The 22,762-nt window shown below is 36.9% G+C and overlaps 1 protein-coding gene across 2 annotated transcripts; it reads right to left on the reverse strand.

The window, feature by feature from the left end:
- Positions 1 to 3,226: 3,226 nt before the first annotated feature.
- Positions 3,227 to 18,890, reverse strand: LOC117791811 (proteoglycan 4). 2 transcript variants are annotated; one of them, XM_034631700.1, is made up of 8 exons: positions 18,384 to 18,890; positions 13,143 to 13,179; positions 8,512 to 8,600; positions 7,853 to 8,061; positions 6,717 to 7,143; positions 5,553 to 6,658; positions 4,372 to 5,067; positions 3,227 to 4,305 (listed from the first exon to the last, which is right to left on the reverse strand). In XM_034631700.1, exons 1-8 carry the CDS (start codon positions 18,508 to 18,510, stop codon positions 3,619 to 3,621), a joined length of 3,378 nt encoding a protein of 1,125 aa, XP_034487591.1. In that variant the 5' UTR covers positions 18,511 to 18,890; the 3' UTR covers positions 3,227 to 3,618. The 2 variants fall into 2 exon arrangements, with proteins under 2 accessions (XP_034487591.1, XP_034487592.1); XM_034631701.1 differs by lacking the exon at positions 13,143 to 13,179 and having other exon boundaries at positions 3,229 to 4,305; positions 6,135 to 6,658; positions 18,384 to 18,483.
- Positions 18,891 to 22,762: the final 3,872 nt, after the last annotated feature.

Raw genomic sequence — 22,762 nt, forward strand, 5'->3', positions numbered from 1 at the left:
TGCCGTCACAGAGATTTGCATGAATAAATTAGATTTCGTTTATTGTATGAGTAGAGCATGGAATAAAACTTTAGTTTATTTATGTTAACTTTGAGTTGATAAATGCAATTGAAGAGCGTGAAATTCGCCGACAGAGGAATTTAAATTTTAGCATTAACTTATTCAGTGAAATAAAAAGAATGGTGCTGACTATTATGATCATCAACTTAACACAGAAAAATTCACACCTTGATAGAATATGCAATGTTTTAGGAACATATTATGCCTGAAGTTAAATTGAAAGAATTTGGACCCTTTTCACTCAAGTTAATGAGAATAAAATACTTATAATATAAAATTTGGCAAATTCATTCCAACGCGTTGAGAGCAGGAGTATGTATTCTTTTTTTCTGGGGAACGTCGGTTAAGTACATCAGTTTACATATATTTGCACAAATTAAATTACACGCCATTTATTGTAAGTTATGATAATACAAGCATATCATTTAGTCATCATCCTCTCCGAGCCGTATACGTGTCTATGTTCATATGATGTGTATTATGTGCATTTGATATATTTCTTAATAAAAATATCACGCAAGTCCAACAATGCCACATGGTAGCAGCTGCTGCCGAGCAGCTAAGAGAGCAGGGCGCCACAAGAGATGGAAGACAAAGAGGAAGCTCATGTGTCACTGGGAAAATGAGAAATGATCAAAGTGAGTGTTTGGCTCTGGAAAACTGCAGATGCAGCAGCTGCTGCCCACACATCTACTGAACGACTGAGTGTGTGTGTGTGTGTGTGATGTGTGTGATGTGTGTGTGTGTGTATGCCAACTGGGACATCATCAGCTGCTACTTGCAATATTCAGCAGATCCAAGCAGATGTGTGTCCTGTCCACTGAGTTAATACGGACCAAAAATGCAACTGCAGCAGCAACTGCTAAGTGCAGAGAGAGAGAGAGAGAGTTCATCTGTTGTTGCAAAGTAATCAGCAAGTCAGTCAAGCTGCTTGAGGCAAAAACGACAACAAGGGAATGAGTAGAAAAGGGGCGTGGCAGCATTAAGCGCCTGTGTGTCTGCCATGTGCTTAGACCAAGTAATTAGTTGCTCTGCATTGATTTTTACGCCACAACGCCGGCTGCTGTCTAATTTGGCATGACAAATTATTAATTCGTCAAAGCACTGACACTCCACAGTCAGCCAGAGCAGAAACAAACAACAACAACTTCAATTGTTATAACAACAAAAATAAACTGCAAAAAAAATAAAGCTATACATATAAGTAATTGATGGCAACGTTGTTGATGTCGCCGCCGACTGCCTAAAGTCGACAGAATTTATGGTAATAAAAGCCGCAGACATGGCTTAGGGTGTATTTGAATATGTGTGTGTCGTAATGATTAAGATGGTGGGTGGGCAGACACAGCACGCTGACATGAGGCGCCATGGCATGCCTCATCACATTTGGTGAATTCATAAAAAAAGTATACGCCGTGTGTGCGTTGGGCATAAATCATTTTAACGCAAAAGCCACAACCCAAGACGCACAAATGATACTGTGTAACATTCCATAGTAGCCACCAGCAAGAGTATTTACATTTAATGGAGACCCCTGCTTCTTTTCTGCTGCATCCTCTCATTCAAACCATGTGTGCAAGAGCAATTACTTAAACGCGAGTGATATGAGCACTCGAATTGGACTATTAAATGACGCCAGTTGATTCAAAAAATATATATTTAGTTTCTTTTACTTGCCCATATTCGAGCTGAGAATTTAAGAACTGGTGAGATCGCTGCAGTTGAAACACGCTTGATACATACCTGCAGTTCATATTTTTATATTTCTATGTAAATAGGATTCAATTCAGAATTTATAATTGAATAGAATGATTATAAATAATTTAATAATTTCAAAGATATTTTCATTATAATTTATGGACCAAATGTAATCTTATCCGTATTTGCTTTTATTCGCTACCAGACAGAAAACATTTGGCAGCAAATTGAAATTAAGAATGAATGAAGAATTGATGGGGTCATGAATTGAATTTCATTGCCAAATGACAATGCTCGGCTTGATGCTCCCTTGCTTGATGTAAACAATAGATAATGATTACAAATTTATTACTGTCTCTTCTTGTTTAGCGCTAACATTGATGGGTTTTGTGCATCTGGAATCGTTCAAGAGCAGAACAAAAGAAGTGCTCAAAATAAAATAGGGAATAAAATCTAGCTCATGGCAATCTGCTAACATGGGAAGCCATTCATTAAATGCAGATGCCACAAATTAAACTCATTAATATTTTACTAATCAATTGTTCAAGACTGCGAATGTCTACTGTAGTTCACTATACTCTAACAAAAATTAATGCTTAAATATCGTAGCCAATATCGTAGGGTATTATTACCCTTAACCCGCAAACAGTTTCCATGCTGACCTCTGTCTCTTGGGCACCATTTTTGAGACTTTTCGCCATTTTCTCGCTTGCATTTTATAAATGAATTTTAATTTTTTTACAGTCTGTTTTATGCAACGGCAATTTGCGCACTTCCGCGGCGAAATTTAATTTGTTTTGTGCATTTGCCAGAGGCGTTTGTGTGTCATGCATTTTTGCACCTTAATTTGCGGCTAATTTGCATATTGTATACGATTTTGTACGCTTGTTGCCCAATTTCAGTTGCGTATCCAATTTCCAACAGTCTTTTTTATTCCTCTCAGTATTGCATGCGCTCTTTTGTGCATTTCTTTGTTGTTGTTTTTTAAATATATTTCAAGTGTAGAAGTTGCTTATCCATTATTTGTAGTAATTTTGGGAAAAGAAAATCATTGTTATAAATTAACAAAGTTTTGGATCTGCCCTATTAATGTGATATATATCTAATATCTTCTTCATTTCGACCTATATTTATTAGAGTTCGTTAGAAAAGTTTTATATTTGTCTGACCTTAAGAACAGTCTTATTATATGAAAATAAATCGATGCAAGGATATATATTAAATTATAAAATATATAATGTTAGTGATGAAAGTCATAGTTATTTAAGGAAACCTAAAGTTAGAAACTCATAAATAGAATTAATACATAGACTATAGCTTTAGACTTGTCCTAAGATTATCCTTGTTTTGATGTCGAACAAATAAATTCGACATTTATGATATTTAGAATTATCCAAGTTGAACAATAATTGTTTATTTCTCTTTTTACAATTAAATATATATTTCTTTTTATGTACTACATATAATTGAAATACTCATATGTCAGTATATGTACAATCAAATAAACGTATAGGTGATAAATTGCAAACAATTTCGTACGGAATTTATAAATTAAACTAAATTACGCAATAAACAATAAAGTTAATTAAAAATTAAACCGCATCAAATTGTGAACTTTGGTTTGTACTAGGCGATTTCTGAAAATGCGTTTTCAAAATGAGTTAATCAATTGATTTCATTAAAATCAACACTAGCTAATTCATAAGGAGTATCTAAAAATATGTATCTATATTGTTGCAGGACGGCAGCCAAGCTTCCATTCCACTCCATCTCCATTCGACAAAACATAATCTAGGTTACTTTTAATAATCGGATTATGGTGAGTCCATCAGACACCACCTCACTGTAGGTACACACGCCTCAGAGACAACCATTGCCCCAGCAACCGCACCAGGGTATCTTGCCGCCAGTGTGGGAACTGATCGAGATCTTGCGTCGATTGGACCGCATGCTGAAGCTCGTCGAGGATTCGCGGGATGAGCCAAAGCTATTGGAATTGCGATCGGATAGGGAAGTGACCGTCTCGTGGTTGCTGTCCTGGTGGGAATGGTGGCTGTGGTGCGGGTTGCTGCTGATCAAACTGTTGTGCGGATGGTGGTGCGCATGGTGATGGTGATGCCCACCACCTGCCCCACCACTCGAATTGCTGATCCGATGCACATTGTGTACGGTGCCCTCCGAGTGACGTCGAGAACATTTTGTCCGACTCACGGTCGCTGTCATCGGTGCCGGATCGCTGCTCTCCTTTCGATGGTGATGGTGGTGCGTGGTGCTGGGCGGCGCCGAGTTCGTGGCTGCCACCTCGGCATGAGCCGCTGTCATTGTGTTGCTGTTGGTGCGACGGCGCGAGGAATGTGGGGAACTTGGCGTGCTGTGGCTCATCTGCTTGAAGGCCTTAATGCTCGGATGAGTCAATACGCTCGCCGCTGCGATGGTCAAGTCACCACAGCTGGATGTTGTTGTGGGGGCAGTGGTCACTGCCACCGGCTGCTCCTCTCCGCAGACAATAGAGACCCGTCGGGCCTTTCGCTTCGCCGCCTCGTCATCCTGGCAAAAGGGAACAACACGTATGATTCCGGAATACAATAACCAACGGTTAGGGATAAGTCCTACCTCATTTGTTGCCGTGGAATCGCTGGCTTCCAGGACAGCGTCATTTGCCGTGCACTCCACGTCCAGTGAGCGGGTCAACTGCGATGGGGAGGAACGAAAGATGGCTCTTTGGGCCGCAGCCGAGGCCAGAGATTTGTACAGATGACTCTTGTTCGGCGACAGTCCGACTGGCGGCGAGGGCGGTGGCTCTGTGGGCATGGTCGGACGGCGGGCAGGTGGTAGCGGTGGTGGTGGCTTTGCTGGTACATTGGGCTTGACAGGCAGTGGTGGTTTCTGCCCAGTTGGTGACTGCCCCGACACTCCAGCCGCCTGATTAAGCTGCTCGAATCCCAGATAGCTGCACTTCTCGGGAAATGGCGCCATCGGATCGGGCATATGAGGTGCCGGACTGTCTGTGTGCTCTCTCTCAAGGGAACGCGTGCGACTGGACAGCTTACGCCCACTGCTCGTGTCAGAGGCGTGGCTAGCCGTTGTTGTTCCAGTCGTGCACGTTCCATTCGAAATTGTCGGATTTGTGCCATCATATTGTAGATACAAGTTCATCTCGGAGCGGTAGGGTTTCTTAGTGTTGTCCTTGTCGTTGTTAGTGGACATTAGATTGTCCCGCGATTTACTCTTTTCCAACTGAATGGCCAATATATCCTCGGAAATTGTCTCAATGTCGTTGAGTATCGATTCCAGATTCACCGAGTCCGTCTGAGAAGAGATTGCATTCGATTAAGTAACAAGAAATGAAAAGACTAACATGACATTTAGTTATATGGCAATTAAAAGCAGGTATATGGTATTCCAATAGGAGAGATTTAAGATCATTGAAATGAGAGGAGGAAAAAAGGAGAATATAGGACTTACAGTAAGTGAAATAACATGAATTTTGACAATTTTGTAATCCATTTACAAACAAGACGCTACAAATTATGGGCACATATAGTACTATGAAATAAAGGTCCTAAGTAATCGAAAAACATTTTGGATTGTTTTTGGGTGGAATGTTAAAGGATTTAAATAAACGAAATAAGACGAGTTGTTTCCATATTTTACCATTTACAAATAATTCTTACAACTTATACACACGCATAGTATTATTATCCATTAAATTAAATTCTAAAAATAATGAAGAATTTTTGTGGGAATTGAAAGCCGATGATGGCTGCTGATGATCTGCTGAGGATCACCCTCACCTGACTGCCAATGTCAACGATACTGCTAGATGTGGTCGCTGTAGAGATTGGCTTGCATTGGAGTGCACACGTCATGGTGGTATTGGTGGTGCTGTTCTTGGTGTTGTTGTTGTTGCTTGTCTGCCTCAGTGGCAATGCTGTTGTTGGCTTGGTGGTGCTTGTGGTGACTGTCATCAGGGGCTTTGTCAAGACAGTGGCCGACTTGCAAGTGCTGTGGCAACTCTTTTGTGCGGTTGCGTAGACAGGCTCAACGGAGTGGGACAGGGACAGCAAGGATAAGGACGGAGACGGGGGAGCTGACGCTGACGCTGAAGCAGCAGCAGCAATTGCAGCGGTGTAAGTGTCAACCACACTGCTGGGACAGGGGCTACCCTCAGCACCGCCAATACCTAACCCAACAGCAGCTGCCACATTGACCACCGCCCGATGTAGGGAACAATGTTGCTGGGGCTGTTGTTGCAGCTGCTGGCATTGATGTTGGCGGTGCTGCGGGGGCGTGTGGGAGCCGCGGGCGTGGACGTGAGCCTGGCAGGGCTGCTGGTGGAGCTGGCAATGCGTTCGCGCGCGGTGTCGTGGACTTACTTGGGGTGAATGCCGCTGGAGCGGACGCTGATAAGGCGATGCGAGTGCATTGTTCACAAATATATCTGGTGGCTCACGCAGTGGCGCTGACGTTTCCAGCGGCGGTGGCGGTGGCGGTGATCCCGGCGGCAGTGCGTCTGAACTCTGGTTGGCCAGCTTGGTGTTGAGCTTGAGGCGCGGCTTAATGGGGGCAAAGAAGTGCTTGGGGCTGTTGAGCGCTTGTTGCGTTGCGTTTGTGGTTATGGCCACAGTCTCGACGCCGGCCGTTGGCGCTGCCGCTGGCAGATTTAGGGTTACCTTGGGCAAAGCCTGAAGCGTCGACGTGGGCACAAATGTCGTCAATGTGGGCTGATATTGTGACAAAGGCGGCGGAGGCGGCGGTGAGCGTGATGGTGACGAAGTGTTGGAGTACTTGCGCTGAGAGAACGGCGACTGCAGATTGTAATCCCAGCCGTTCGTATGCTTCATGGTCTTGCCCGTTGTGGTGCTAGAGCTGGTGTCCAGCTCGGGCGTGGGAGTAAACACTGCAAGTTGTTCAAGTTGTAATCAACAGCTCTCTAAATAGTTACTAGTCTGCCTCACCCGTATTGGCGCCCATGTGCTGCTGCAGGATGTTCTCAAAATAGGACAGCGGCGGCACCGTTGCCTGCAGGTCGTTTAGCTGGTTGGCCACCAGCTCAATGGGCGTGAGGGGCGTTAGTGGACCCACCAGACTGGGCAATGTGCTTTGCGAGCCATTGAGATCGGGTGTGCAGATCATCAGATGTTCCTGCTGGTGGGACAACATCATCTCCGGATTGCTAAGCGTTTCCTCCGACACCACCGACAGATGGTCGAAGTGCATCGGCTGATTATTCGGCTTGGGCGGGGAATGGCACTCATCGGCTTTGTTGCCCTCCTCTGGTGGCAACGGAGGCTTAATAGAGACACACGATCCACCCTCCTGGCAGCACTCGTCACTGCATTGTCCATCGTCCTCGCAGCGACACGTATCACATGAGTCCGAGTCCTGCCAATGGAGTTAAATGAATACAAAAGGAGAATTATTTATAATATAATATTAAAGTTTTTAAAATGTAATTAAGTACGTATGAGTATGTTTATACCCGTTACTTAAAAAATAAGTAAAAGGGTATATTGTGTTCGTTGGAATGTATGTAACAGGGAGAAAGAGGCATCTCTGACCCTATAAAGTATATATATTCTTGATCAGTATCAATAGCCGAGTCGATATAGCCATGTCTGTTTGTCCGTCCGTCTGTCCGTCTGTCTGTATGAACCAAATGATCTCAGAGACTATAAGAGGTAGAGCAACCAAATTTGGCACACAGATTTCTATATACTCCACGCAGATCAAGTTTGTTTCAAATCTAAGCCACACCCCCCTCCGCCCCGGGAAATCGCGATAAACCACCACACCCACAGTTTTTAAGATTATACAGTTTTTATAGTAAATAACGTTATCTATTAATATTATCTATATTCTCACTTCACCGCAGCAAGATCGAACAAATAGAACGGGAGTATTAGCTAACCAAAGTTAATAATAAAGTTATTATTTCAATACAATCACCTAAAAGTATGCAGTAGTTTTTTTTTGGGTAGTAATTTCATTAAAGTACTTTGATATATGTATAAAAATAAGTAACGGTCGGCATCTCGACTATAGCCTTTCCGACACTTTTCTTTTTGGGACTATTTTATAGTGAATTACTCACATCACTGTTTCCATCACAACCTGCGCTTCCTCTGCCGCCGCCGCTACAACGACGTCCGCTGCCTCCGCTGCCGCGACATCCACCGAACTCATGCTCGTTCAGCTTCGCCTTAAAGCGCTTGTTAAGCCGATCACATTCGTCTCGCAGTGTCCAGATCTCCCGACGCAGCTGCTCATTCTCACGCCTTAAACGCTTGATATCCGATTGACCTGTGGATGCAATTACCAACGACTTTAATTGGGAAATATACTTCTCAAGCATTAACTGAACTATTTTGAAAAATACCTGTATTCTCAAACATATTTCTGTTTTTTCAGAGCTAATCTGTTTTAAATGGTCACCTTTAATCTCATTGTTTATGTTTGCCAATGAAATGTTTTGGCAATGAAAGGAATATATGTATAAGAAACAACATTCATTTATATATATACACATTTTTGTACATCTATATGTATACATTTTATGTCTGTCATTTTTTGTTTTAAAGATTTACGTTTTAGTAATAATTTTAACGCTCAAATGTCTCTTTAATTGGATTTTTAATGTGTTTTGCGTTTGACACATTTAGTTTATGATTATTATTGCTTCCTGTTTTAAACATATTTATCTGTCTACGACTAATATCAAATAATATTCTTGAAGGGTTCTTTGATAATTACCTCGTTCTACTTCTGCATTTATATTGATTGTGCGCAATCTAAGTTCTTCATTTTCGTATATCATGCCACGAGACGACTTCCTGTCCAATCTATAAAGAGAACAAGTTTTAGGATTACACATATAATCATAATTTAACAATATCAGATATTATAGTATATATATATAGACTATATTGCCTTCGATTTGTCAAGGGTTGCCATTGCGAACGGGTGCCGATCAGCATTCCGTAAATATCTTTCGACTAGATATGTATATCTTATCAATAACTAGATGGGGATATGAAGTGTGAGATTGTGCCTCATCGAATGCTGTAAGTCAACTGAATGGGTTAGTTCCAGTTTTGTTATGTTCTTAGCCCAATTATTGGATCTGTATTTGTGATCTTTCAACACTTGCTAAACATAAATAAATAATATAAACGCGACGTAGACAAATAAATACATAGTCACCGATTTCCTTAACTTGGAGCGCGCCAGAAATTCGAACAAAATGTTAAAAAATTTGAAGAAGGCGTAACCTAGCAATAAACTGGAGGTGATATGCCTCATCTGTCTCGAAAAAGAAAAAAACACAAATAAACCATAAATTACAGAGACTTCAAAAACATAAATGAGTTTTCTGTACCATGCCATACGAGCATCATATCCTATATGTACATACCATAAGTGTGTGTATTTGAATCCAGAATAATTTAAGAGTACACTACGATTCGGTTTTTAAAGATTATTTTCGCGAATCAAATTAATCTAATTAAAAGACATGCACAAATCCCAAATGATCAATAAAAAGCGCAAATTTTCCATAACTTACGATGCGAGCTTTTTTTATGTTAAATTAAAAATATGCGCGTGAATTTTTCTTTGACACTGTCGTCTGAAAAATGTTGAAAAACTGGCGAGCTGTTGAACCAACTGCCACCAAACTAAGCATGCTAATACCCTATATCAACGAGGTACATTCCTATGATAATGTCTTATGTTTTGTTTTGCTCAAAAAAATATTTACTTGGCAAAAAAAATATTTGTTGGAGCTGTCAATTAAATACAGAAAATAATAATGGCTTCTATATTGAGTTTTCCTTTTCTCATTAGTCGCTTTATTAAAACAAAATATGTTAGACTCAACAATTATTATGCCCACACCAAAAAATATGAAATTTATTATTACTGTAATTGGTTAAAATAATTGTAATGTGACATTTAAGAAGTATTTTTAAATTTATATATTTAAAATAAAAATTTGAAAGAAAATATATTTAAAAGATACTAATTATAATTTATGTTAGACATTGCAAAATAAGATATGTTTTTTATTCCAGTTAATAATAATTGAACTAACTGATTTCACGTCGGAACCAATAAGCGCCAGCCCTGAATTTAAATTATAAAAGCAAGAGAGCAAATGCTTGAGCTTTTCGTATGAATACATACATATTTATTCGATAAAATTGTATGATCGATAGAATCAGAAACTATTTGGCAGTTTTATTCATACAATGTGATGTTGATTTGGGGAACGAAAGAGCTTACCGTATAAAAATAAACTTGTAGAATGCCGAGTAAACATTTAGTAGAACGTGTAAAATTAACTTGGACAATGTACATGACTCGATCATAAACATTAAACTTTATTTATATTTTGTTTGGTTCTGCTTGAGGCGAAAAATGTTTATTTTACGATCACTAAAGTGTATGGATATTAGAAATTTTAATGACTTTTAATATTAATCGATAACAGGCCATCGAGAGCCAGATGTTCGTGACTAAAATTGTGAGCGTGAAAATGGGAAAATGAAAATATGAGAAACCAAAGCCAACTACATACTTAGCTGACTTCTCCGAGCGTTTGTTGCTCTTGCGGGTTCGATCATATTGAGTCCGAGTACTTTTTGCGCCTTTCATTTAAAACAGCAAAACTTTGACAATATTAATGTAATTGTCACACAACACACATAGTCCACTACTATATTCGAACTACAGTCCCAATTAATTTATTGATCTATACGACAATATTTAAAAAGTTCTTTTAATTTGTTAAAATCTTTTATTTTACAGAAATATCTTTAAATATGTGTAAAATTAGGTAACAAAAGAAATTTCACCGCAACGCTACGAAAAATTAGTTCGTATTGGAATACCGCACGAGTCGACCATAAGCAGAAAACTGACAGTTGGGCGAGATCAGTTTTGGCCAAAAACAAACGACTACAACAACAGAACAGAACAAAAGCAACAAACGAACAACGCCAACGACTGGCATTGAATGCCGCCAAGAGCAACAAGCTCTGTCTATGACGGCCCCTGGTTCAATTTTTAATAAAACTAAATAAAAAAAAGTAGAAATAGAAGAAACCTATGAAAAATTTCATAAAGCAAATGCGGCGAGTAAATCTAAAAGCACTACCAATATCAACAAATCATCGTTCTCAATGAAATGTGCGCAAGCTGCTCAGAGATTAAATATAAAAAAAAACCTATATAAAACATAGACTTGACATCGACGCACGAGTTCCCTATGCTCTTGGTACCCAAAAAAATTTGGTAGGACACAGGTTCTATAAAGTTAAGCGGTTGATAAGATGATTAATGTACCAGTTTCTCAAAATATTACAAGTTTGTAAAAAAATAATATAATATTTAATTCATGCAAACGTTGAAATTCAATTGTGAACTATGTATAAATACTATACTATGTTAATGCTTAAAATGAAAATAAAAAATATTTCAAGGATCTTATAATCTACATTTATTAACAATAACGCAGTCAATTAGTTTGTGTAAGAGCAAAATCATTTTCAGTGGCAGATAGAGTATCCGATCCGATTAGAGAAAAAATCTGAAAATAAGATATAACGTCAAAAATGGAACTCTTGACGTAGAGGTAGAGTCAGCGAGTATTCAACCGAAAAAAGCTTTTACGGGCAGTACATTTACATATATAAATATATGTTAAAATATACAAAATCTGTACACAATGTAAACGTAACAGCTGATAAAAATTATTAAAACATTTTTACAATTTTAATTTGGAATTGTTACAACAAAGCTAATTTCTAATAATATATTAACCCAGATATTAATCGTTTTATGATTTATTTAAACAATATATTATACATATAATAATGTAAGAAGGTAGCAGAATTCTCGTAATTACTTAAAAAAAAAACCAACTCAACTTATTTATGAATGTTGGTTAAATGTCATTTACAATTCGAATTTTTTTGTAATGTGCTTTGATTACATAGAAAATAAATTAAATTTAATCAACCCATTAATCGGATTGAGTACACGGTTTGGTTTATAGCTGGAAGTGCTTTTTTTGCTCATTTACAATTCGATTACAATTGCCAAAGGACAACAAACATTAATTTATTTTAACAATAAGTAGCGGATAAAATAAATTTGAGCTGCACCGCATTTTCAATTAATTTTACAGCTGAGCTACCGAGATCAAATTTAATTAGTTCGTAAATTATTTAACAATATATGCCCCATATTATTATATATATTTAATTTCCATAGACCAATAATTAGCCGAGTCGATTACGCCAACAAAAAATTTTTAGAATAAGTATTTGAAATGTGTCAGTGTCATGATTGGCAAACTATAAGTATTTATAAGTAATGCAAATTAAAAGTATCGCAGACGCCTACACAACTGAGTCTCATGAATACACAGACGTAAATAAAACAATAGTCTGTCAGCTAGGATCAAATAAAGAAACTATATCGTCGACTATGATCACATTTATCATATTTAGTATATATTATCACGCGAGGGAAGTCTAATTGTTAGTTCGCTTTAATGAGTTTTACATTTTTCTGCACTCAGCCATTACGATTTTTGCCTATCGATTATTTATCTAGCTCCCCTCGTTAAAATAGGCACCAAATAGTTATAATTTTAGTATTTGTTTTTATATAGAGAAGTTCGCTGGGTAACCTCGGCTGACATAAATAATATTTTTCATTTATATTTGCTTATGCAAATGTGTGAATTTAAATTATTTATCAGCTATTAAAAAATTAGCTGAGGCTATGAGGCCAATTAATAACAGACAGAAAATTATGATTTTTTTTAAATTTTATATTTAATTTTTTGCTAAAGTGGTCATTTATTTTTGAACTAATCGGATCTGTCATTCCATTTGCTTGTATCCATTGTTTATTTTGACATAAATTTGGCGGAGACAGTTTAATCTTGCCTGATAGTACTTTAATATTTTTAAAATTTTGTTAAAATGCCATTTAGATGTATGCACAACTGTCAGTTTTCAATGGACTATTAAAATAATAAATAAAATCAGAGCATATAAAAAAGCTTTTAATTCATTATTATGCTTCCTACGAATAAATAAATTATATAAAATTTGAGCAAACAATACAAGAATTCAACCTTATACGAATATAAGGTTATAATATAAGAGAGTGGTTCGCATTGAACTGAACGCGATGCTTAAGAAGAAAAGCTCTTTCTTCAAGTTATTTCTTTCGATTTGCAGAGCTTTGCACTGCTTGGAAGCTTTCACTGATCTCACAACCGTTCTATTTCAAAATATGATTCTTATCAGAAAATATATTTAGTCTACGTGTAGGGAGAATTATAGATATTTTTAGATTGGTTAAGTTACCTGCTATTTAGCTTATAGTGTGCATGACGTCTTCGTTCTCGGAGCATAGTCGTGCGTTAGTTTTCCCGCATATGAAAAAAACCAACAAAACAAGAGAAAAACAAAAGGCACGTAAAGTAAAAACGAAAGAAGAAACAAAACACAAAACACAAAACATAACCAAAATAGTAAAAAAAAAACACAACCAGAAAATTACAAAAATTATTTTTGTTTGTTGTAAACATGTGTGTGAAAAATGTAAATATTATGATTTTAAATTTTAATTCTTTGTTTTTTTTTTTTTGTTTATCCTTCAATTCTCGGTTTATCCAATTTGCTTTTCTTCACTGATTTTATAAATACTTAAGAGCGTGTTTATTAAGACAAAAACCAAGTTTGTAAGCGCATGTCTTCAATATTGTTGTTTATAATCAATGAATATTACTATACTATAGATATAAAAATTTAACAGTTACGGTAGACACACAGAAACTTTGTAGACAAGCAAGAGCTCACGTGTGGAATATTAAAGGCTACTTTAATATCTTGATGTTCAATGACATTCTACTAGTACGAGTATATATACATGCTATAGTGCCCGAGTGTCTGCCTCAGACACAATGCCCATATCAAAGCATACAATTATGTATGCGCTTGTAAAGGAGTCTGAAAATATGTTTGTGTGTTAACCACACGCAGCAGGCTTCAAGCGGCAGAAGCAGACTTCACACAATGACATTTTCCAGCAAGTTCCCGCCTCTTCGCTCTTTGCCTTTCCGCGCCATGGATAATAAAATTTGTAGGGTGCGAGGAGTGATGACAGTATGTGAGGTCGTAAGGCATTTTATTCAAAAGGGTCAAAAGAGAAAACAGCATAATCTGGCAAAGCAATTGATTTATCGATTAAGTTGTCAAGTGCTCATTGTCATCATTCATCAGTATTTACATGTGTTACCATCAAGAAACACTAACAGCGAGTTACAAACAAATTCAAAAGTCGCAAATGCCAAGAGATTTGCATTGAAAATGCTCTGATTGAGTAATATACACTATACACGTACGTGTATGTATACGACATCGAATTGTCAGAATAATAAAATGTAATAAATTTATATATTTAGCATTCCTTCAGATTTAAGCACCTGTCAGCAAGATTTTTATAATAGTATTAAACAAATTATATTGTAAAAGTATGCATTTCAAAGAATACTTTAGAATGTGAGTTTTAACTCTTTAAAGATTTGGCAGGATCAGAAAAATAGAAATGTTATGAAGCCCACGGACAACAGCGCTTTCAAAAATTCGGAACATTTCTTTTGCAAAAACCACGAAACCAATAGCTGTCAGCAGTCTCTTAAGAACTATCAAATATCCAAAACATTATCTGCTTAAATTTCGTTATTAAATTTCGAATTCCTTGCAGTAATATACCTCATTCAAAAGCCAATCAATCAAGATCAAAACATTTCTCAAAATTTAATATTTTCTACAAAAACGAATTTTATTGCCGAAAAATTATGCTGAGAACGCAATCCAATTAAATGGCCCCACACAATTTTATGGAATTATTTTATAGTCGAACACGTTGTTCAGATTTATGTTTATTTATCAACTTACTCAGTATCGTAATAAGAACTCATAAATAAGTGTAAACACGCGTATTTAATAAAATTTTCGTGAATTTTTTGATGAAAACAACAATAATTAGCGGATCATCGATGAAAAGATGTTCGATTGAGAATACAAAGAATTTGGCTTATTATTCGGGCACTTGCGCATGCCCGGCATATTTAAAATAAGTAGATCACAACAAAATGTATAAATAAATAAATGCCCAGACGAAAATAAGTCTGGAAGACGGCGACGACCGGTTAATACACCTCCACGACGAATATGTTGACAATGCAGAGATGCAGATACAGATGTATTTACAGATACACCACTTTGTAGCTTAAGTTTCTAGATACGAATACAAAGAAGAAGAAGGCGGCACGGGTATGGGGCACAGGTCGAACGCGGCACGGACGGATACGCGGATACGCGGATACACGGATACACGGATACGTTGTGGCCTGGCGGGCACGCGACTGCTAACTGCACTACTGCGTCCGGGGCAACCACTTCGCGACGACGCAACGCATGCCGCTTCAAGTTGTGAGTGTGTGCGTATATGTGCCGTTGTTTCTCATGTTAAATAATTGCGTATACATTTTTTCGTTGTTATTTTTTTCTTCTTGTTGTTATGCTCAAAACACAAACATGCTGACGGTGTGAGGGGGTGGGGAAGAGATAAACGCTGCACGCCAATTCGGTGACGGAATGTGCGTGCGTTTCTAAGTCAAATTTACATCCATCCGCTAGTTAAACTACAGCGAATTGAGAGCAAGAACGAACACACACAAAAATTCAGAAAGTATGAGTGCGTGGCCAAAACCAAATGCACAAAAAAACAAAAACAAAAAAAAAAAAAAAATAAAAACAATTTCCCAGTTGCTTATTTTCCATTGGCTTGTTGCCTGTTGCAGCTGAATTTCATGCCTTCTTTCTGACGGTCAGTCCACCCATATCTTTGTCTGGCACATCATATTTTATGTGTATTTGCTATACCCTTGCAGAGAATATCATGATTTAGTCAGGAAGTGTGTAACGTATTGCGATTCAGAGCTAAATTAATGTCATGAGAGAACAATAAAAAGCGTATTTCAGTTTCGTCATCAAAATTCTTCTTTTATTTCTTCTGTCTTTTTAATGATGAGGAATCTTCCGAAAACGAAAAAACTCACAAGTTCTCATCATCGTGATGAGAACCCCTTTGAGTGTTGGCCATCGACTAGGCTTTTGATCTGTCTGCAGTGACTCTGTTGCTGTTAAAGTTTTTAATAGACAACATATGACTGTTATAATTCATGGACTTAAAGAGGTGTGAACGAAGAGTTGGCATTATTGCCCCTGGAATTGGATATTATATATGACTATATCATTAATTTTATACGAATTTCCAACAACTTCTGTCTGCAGTCATTGACTGGATTACATATACTACAAATAAATAAACAAACTAATGCTGATCGTTTTCAGAGCAGATATTAATGTCGCCTATGTAATAGTTTGTCATTTCCGAAAAGACTCAGAAAGATTATTGACATCTTATTATAGAATAAAAAACTCTGATCAAATTTTAATAGTTTTCTGAAAGTATAAAAAAATTGTTTTTCAATTTAAAAAGGAATTTTAATTCTCCTGTAAAAGTTCTTTAAATCTATTTTAATTAGTTGTTGATTGGCGCAACACTTTTATTTATTTGAAATGTGTCAGAATTTCTACTAAATTAGATTCTTGCCAAACAAATTGTCTGTTTATAATGTGCGGCCTGACATTCTTCGGCCTGTCAATGTGAATGTGGACTCACGTCTGTCCAAAGGTGAGTGCGAAGATCAAATAGGATCTATTTTAATACTCTCTCTTTTTCCCCTCTTTTTCTTTGTTCTGACTCACGCCTCAAGAATCAGCTGTAAGTTTGGTTAAGATTCCAGTTGGCCAGATAAATGTGCATCAAAATTTGTAAACAAGCTGAAATTTTGTATGCCAGATGCCGACGATTTGGCCAAATGATATGTATTTATTTACATCCGAGTACAAGTAACACTCACTTTGGCCTTTGCTTTTGGCCATTTCCATTTCCAACCCTTTGCTATTGGCCCATTCTCCAAGCTGTTTCGTAAATAATTTCGAAAATTAAAACAATGCGTCACACGGTTGTTGGCAGTGCTAATTGAAGCGACCCAACCGAAAGACATTAAATACCCCGAAGAATTTGTATTATTTCAAATGCTGAAATTGGAATACCCTTTCCAAGCTATAACCGCACTTAAATGATTTTCGAAAAGTATATCTAGACGCAAACTTTTTACGGCAGCTTGCTTGGACTTTTGAAGTAGAAGGTTGTATTATTTTATGTTACATTTGCCATTAACGAATAAACATACAGTTTGTAAGGGTATCGAGACACAGTTGGATTTCGCTCATTCAATTGATTTTTGGCTCCGATTTCCTTGTGGAGGAGGCTGCGATCAAGGTGGCGGAAGCGAAAACAATTTAATTATCGAAAATTAGCAGAGCACAGTTTTCCAGTCATAAAACAATATACGAAATTGTTGTTGTTATTATAGATGAAAATCAACAGGGGAAAATAACGCATTGCCAGCATTTTGGGGTTCAATGTTCCGATGGCGCTTTTTATGAGCGCAAATGAAATTCAAATAAGATTTTCAGGCATTTACCATTGTTGTTTTGGTTCGATTATAATTGTGCAAACCAAATTGGGATAATCATATGGATATTCGAATATTGGAGTATATGAATATGCGTATTCATTAATTGAACTTGCGAACAAGTTTGCATAAACAAATCGGTCAAAAAAACATCAATTTCAGTAATTGACAATTTGGTTGGTGGTCGGAAAGCTAGAATAATGTGTTGTCCAATTAAAATGAAATTCAATAAATTTTCTTTTGATGCCAAAGACAAATTGGTTCGGCTGAAAGCCGGAAAATTTAACATTGACCGCCGCATGCCGTCGTTTAATTAGCCGTATAAAAAATTAATTGGGAAAATGTACTCGTGGTAAAATAAATCAAACAAAAAAATTAATATTTAAGCGATTTCAAGTACATTTTACGGCCTAATTTAAATAAATCTCATAATGCAATTAAATATTTTTTTAATCCAGCAACAATTGATTGAAATCAATGGCATTGGCATTGCCAACAGCAACTCAATTCATTTACAGGTGATCAAATTAATATCCTACAACGAAAGACACACAAATAATTACTTTTGAATGAAAAATTCAGAAATCGATTGTTGTATTGACATGTTGTAATCAAGCAATCTTATTTATCTTTTTGCAATGTATTTTCCTATACAGTCATGAGTTAATGTGAGCATTGGACATATGCCATTAACTCATAGGAAAGTCTTAAAATTAGCTAATTGTCATGAAATTTAATAAATAAGTGTCAATCATCAATAACTGAAAGTAATAGAGTTAATCCTTAACACCTTCCGAAACTAAAAGATTGTGAAATGTACACTTAAAAAAAAATGGAATCTTGAAAATTGTAAATCCAAGATTAAAGAGAGAATTAATTTCATTAAATGCGCTTACATACTTGGAATTTCATGTATCACTGTTTAATAAAGACGCTCTAAAATGTGTGTGTGTATGTGTGTATATCTGTGTGTAACTGTGGTGTAACCTACTTGCTTTGGATGGCGATGAGCTTTGCGTGGATTTGCGCTGATTGCTATCGCTGTGCTCGCCGTTGCTTTCGCTGGCGCGTCCGCTAATTAAATTGTCATCTAAGGAAATGCCGTCGAGCCAATGCATGACATTATTTCGATTAACTAAACTGAATATATGCAAACAAGTGGAATGTTGTTGACTCTTAAATCACACAGAAACATTTTAGTTTAAACACAATTTGTTGACACCTTTTCAACATTTCCAATCACATTTTTCACATTTTACACGTTGACTTTTCCGTTTTCTTACACCAATGACACTTTAACCGTAGAAGACAGTAAGAATATATTTCTACCAGCAACAAGTCGTCTATGGTTTAGCTTTTCTACCTGCTTTGACAGCGTTTGTCGTCAGTATGTAAGTATCGTATCGAATATCGTATCACTTGATGCGCTTTTAACACGCATACGCCCAGTGGGCCCGCATAATTAGCACATTGCACTTTCGACAACTCTTTTTGCGGCGCAGAACACACGCAATTTATAACTTATTTCCAGTTGCACTTTTGCTGTGATTACTGCCACTGCAATTCAAATTGCATTTCAATTAAAACAAAATATATTTTCAGAGCAACAACAACAAGAACGACGCGATTTTTCGATAATTCCATCGATTTTGTTGTTGTCTTTACTTGTATTTGTATTTGTCGACGCCTGCGACTTGTTGTTGGCCCGCTGGCTAACCGGCTGGTTCTGCTGCTGCTTCTGCTTCTACTTGTGCTTCAGCCTCTGACTCTGACTGACAATTCGGACGCTGACCGGGCAGCGGCTGCGGCTGCGGCTGTGGCTGTGGCTGCTACTGCGGCAATGTCTGTGGCGCGTTTCCAATCGCTTCGCACGTTATTGTTTCCATTGTGTTCGATATTTGTATTTTCTTCTACTTTTGTTATTCGTACATAGTACACATACGTGTCGGAATATGTAAATGTATTTGTATATAAGTTCGCCTCAATTTATTGTACTTTTTTTTTTTGTTTTGTGTTTATTTTATACACGCTCGAAATGTTTTCTAGTATTACGCTTGTCCTTCCTGCTCCCCTTTGAGAGACGGAAAGGCCGACAAAACCCACATCAGACAGTCTGATTGGGTCGTCGTCGTAGTTCTGGCCAATTTCCTTTTAGACAAGTCGGGACATAAACAGTCGAATTAGCATTTGCCTTTCACATACCTGGCTGCTCATTCAATGAGAATTCATTGCTAGCAACTTTTCGGACAAAATCTATATGAGATTGCAGCCCACATCACCACGAATCTATACAAATGAGTATGTGGGACTTTAGTATGTGCAGTTTATTATAATGTGTTTTAAAATAACAAAATACTCGTATCATTCTCTTAGATATCCCACTTATGTTTGCTCATCTTAACCATTCGCTCAGCACGATTATTTGTTTAACAGTCAGTTTAAATAAATAAAAAGACGCAGTTGATCAAACATTCGACCAAATGATCGATGGATATTGAATTTGATTGTATATTTCATGATAGGTATAGAAAAAAAAACAACTGGATATGCCCACATTCTAATAATTACACTTAAATAATTACACTTAATTAACTAAATTATAAGTAAACTGATGAAAATTAATTAAAATTATATTTGAGCACCTTAGAACCATGTTAACTATTGCAAATATTAGTTTTGATTTTTAATTTAAAATTTAAATTTTTGTTTAAAAAAATTGTGTAATCAATAAATTTTAATAAAAGTAGAGAAGTGAAATTTTAGATGAAATGAGCAAGAGCTCTTGACACGAGATTGCTTGCCCAACAAATAGACAACCAGAAAATGCATGTTTTATGCGGACAATAGATGGCGCTAGTTGCATTTACTATGCAAATATTTTTTTCCGCAAGTCTGACTGTATGCACATTGCACTTGTATTTGGAAATGTCATTTCTCTTTTCATTACGATATTTTAATATATTTTCATAATTATTCCATTGCCGGACTCAGAGAACACTGCACCAGCAGCAAGCCACCAAATGAAAGCACTTCAACAATTAAGGCTAACTGTCAGTTTTTGTAACTTTAAACCAATTGTTAATAAATATAATAAGTTAAAATAGATAAATGGCTTTCAGTTATTATTTAAAAATGATTTTCTGACACACAACAGACACATACGCAGAGGTACACTTGGGAAATTCTGTATGGCCTTCAGCTGTGCTCGCCTAAGCATTTAAAAATGTTGGCAAAATGATTTGAAACATTAAAGTCGCAAATTGATTTATTACACAACAGAAACAGAGACGTTACCCGGACGGCCTGCACTACTTTCGACGTTCGACGTCAATTGGCCTGCACTTGGTCAAAAATTTTTGTATTTGAAATTATGAACGTCTCACAATATTTTTTTTGGCGCCCGTTTGTTTGATTATTTATATTTCAATCAAAATTACAAAAAACAACACCAACATCAACAACATATAATCAAACATTCGCTCGCAATCGATCGCGCCACGCGGCGTATGAGCGATTTTGCCAGTGGCAATCCAAAAGGGGCATTAATGCGTCCGCCGCGTTTGAAAGACCGACTTACTCTGCAGCAGACTGCAGTTGCCACAGCACAGTGCTCTATAACAGCTGTCTTCCAGGCAGCCTCAAGTGTTACCCCCATATGTGTGTGTGTGTGTGTGTGTATTCGAGTGTGTATATACGAGTGTGCGTAGGCTGTAAATGAGGCGAGACAACGCAGACAGCAAGAGGTGGTTCCCTTTCGTTCTATTCAATTGCATTCTATTTTATTTTATTATGTTCTGTTCCATTCCCTTCTGTAATAGTCTGGCCCTTTTGACCCCTGTTTTTCTCATTTCCTCGTTGCAACCGCCTTCTCTGCCTTGCTGTTGGAAAATTAAAAGAATCAAAGACAACAGCAAACAACGAAATTAAGTATTTAGTTGTAGTACTCGTATCTATCGTAACTTGACATGCATTCTACCGTCTTGCATCTGGTTAAGGTCTAAAGAGAGGGATGTAAAGGGAAGTGCAAAAGTATGCACTGTTCATTGGGAATACACAAATGCTGTTGTAGAGTGAACCGAAACTATGGTTACTGCTGGAAGAAAAAAAATATACGATCTAAGCCTCGTTCAAAATCGAAAAAAAATAATTTTATACTATGTGGGAATTTAGAAAATTTAAATTTATTATATTAAGTAAAGAGAAGAAAAGACATTAAATCAAAATCAGACAATGAAATCAAAACGGAATGATCATATAGGAAGATTCAAAATAATAATTCGATCGGTTTTCATATATGAAACATATAAAAAATATATATTATTTCCTTTTTACATACATCAGTGATTAAAAACTATTATGTGAATATTTATATAAATATATCTTTAAAGTATAAAAAAATACGTATAATTATTTAAATCATAGTGATTGGAATACAGTTGGCTGGGCCACTCTAAATGTCAGTCTGTTGGCGTTAAAGTGTCTTATTGTCTGCGTGTGGGTTTATGGCAAGGCTAAATGGAAGAAGCAGCCGAAGAGGAAGAGTACGAAATAAAATGTGTAAGACTCTCATTGCCGTGCCGAGATAAAATGCATTGTTTTGTGCGAACAAAAAAAAAGTTGAATAATTAATAAAAATCTTAAAGGATGGTGAATGATGTAACGGAAATTGGCCAGAACGGGTTGTCAGCTAATTTCGATTGTGAAAATATGTAAAGCAAAGAAAAGTAAAATGAAAGAAAAATAAGTAAGTAATTATAATGAAAAGCAATGTTGAAGCAAAAACAAGATTTCAATCGATACGAAAACTCAAGAAAAAAAATGGTGAAATATTTGAATTAAATTAAAGAGCTGGTTTGTTAATGAGAGGACTGAAATTTGATAATGCTGACAACTCTGCTTGACAATGAGTCAAATCACGTACACACATACTTGTGCATGTGCTGGTGCATATTTTATTTATTCTTTTATAATATTACACATGCAGGCTGGCACTTTCGCACGGGCGTAGCCCATTCCCTTACCCCCTTGCCGTTTTAAAGCAACAAAGTAACAAGTCAGCATGCGATACTTCCAAAGGAAGCGTGCTCCATTAACACGTCATCGATGGAAGCGTAATCTCAAATCAGGCCTTGTCTTGTGTCGATTATCTTACTGGAAACTCAATATTCTCGCACATTCACATTATTTATATATGTATTTATATATCTATTGGAAGGCCGAGTAAATGGGGCCATTGCGAGCGGGATAAATTATTTTATTCGATTCGCTTTAAACGGAGAGGGGAACTGTAAGCGTTTAAATGCTTTTATATCTATCCAATTGAGCGAACAAACAGACAAACACACAACTAGATAGATGGTGAGAAGGGGG

Source organism: Drosophila innubila, assembly GCF_004354385.1.
Source record: "Drosophila innubila isolate TH190305 chromosome 3R unlocalized genomic scaffold, UK_Dinn_1.0 2_E_3R, whole genome shotgun sequence".
NCBI lineage: Eukaryota > Metazoa > Arthropoda > Insecta > Diptera > Drosophilidae > Drosophila > Drosophila innubila.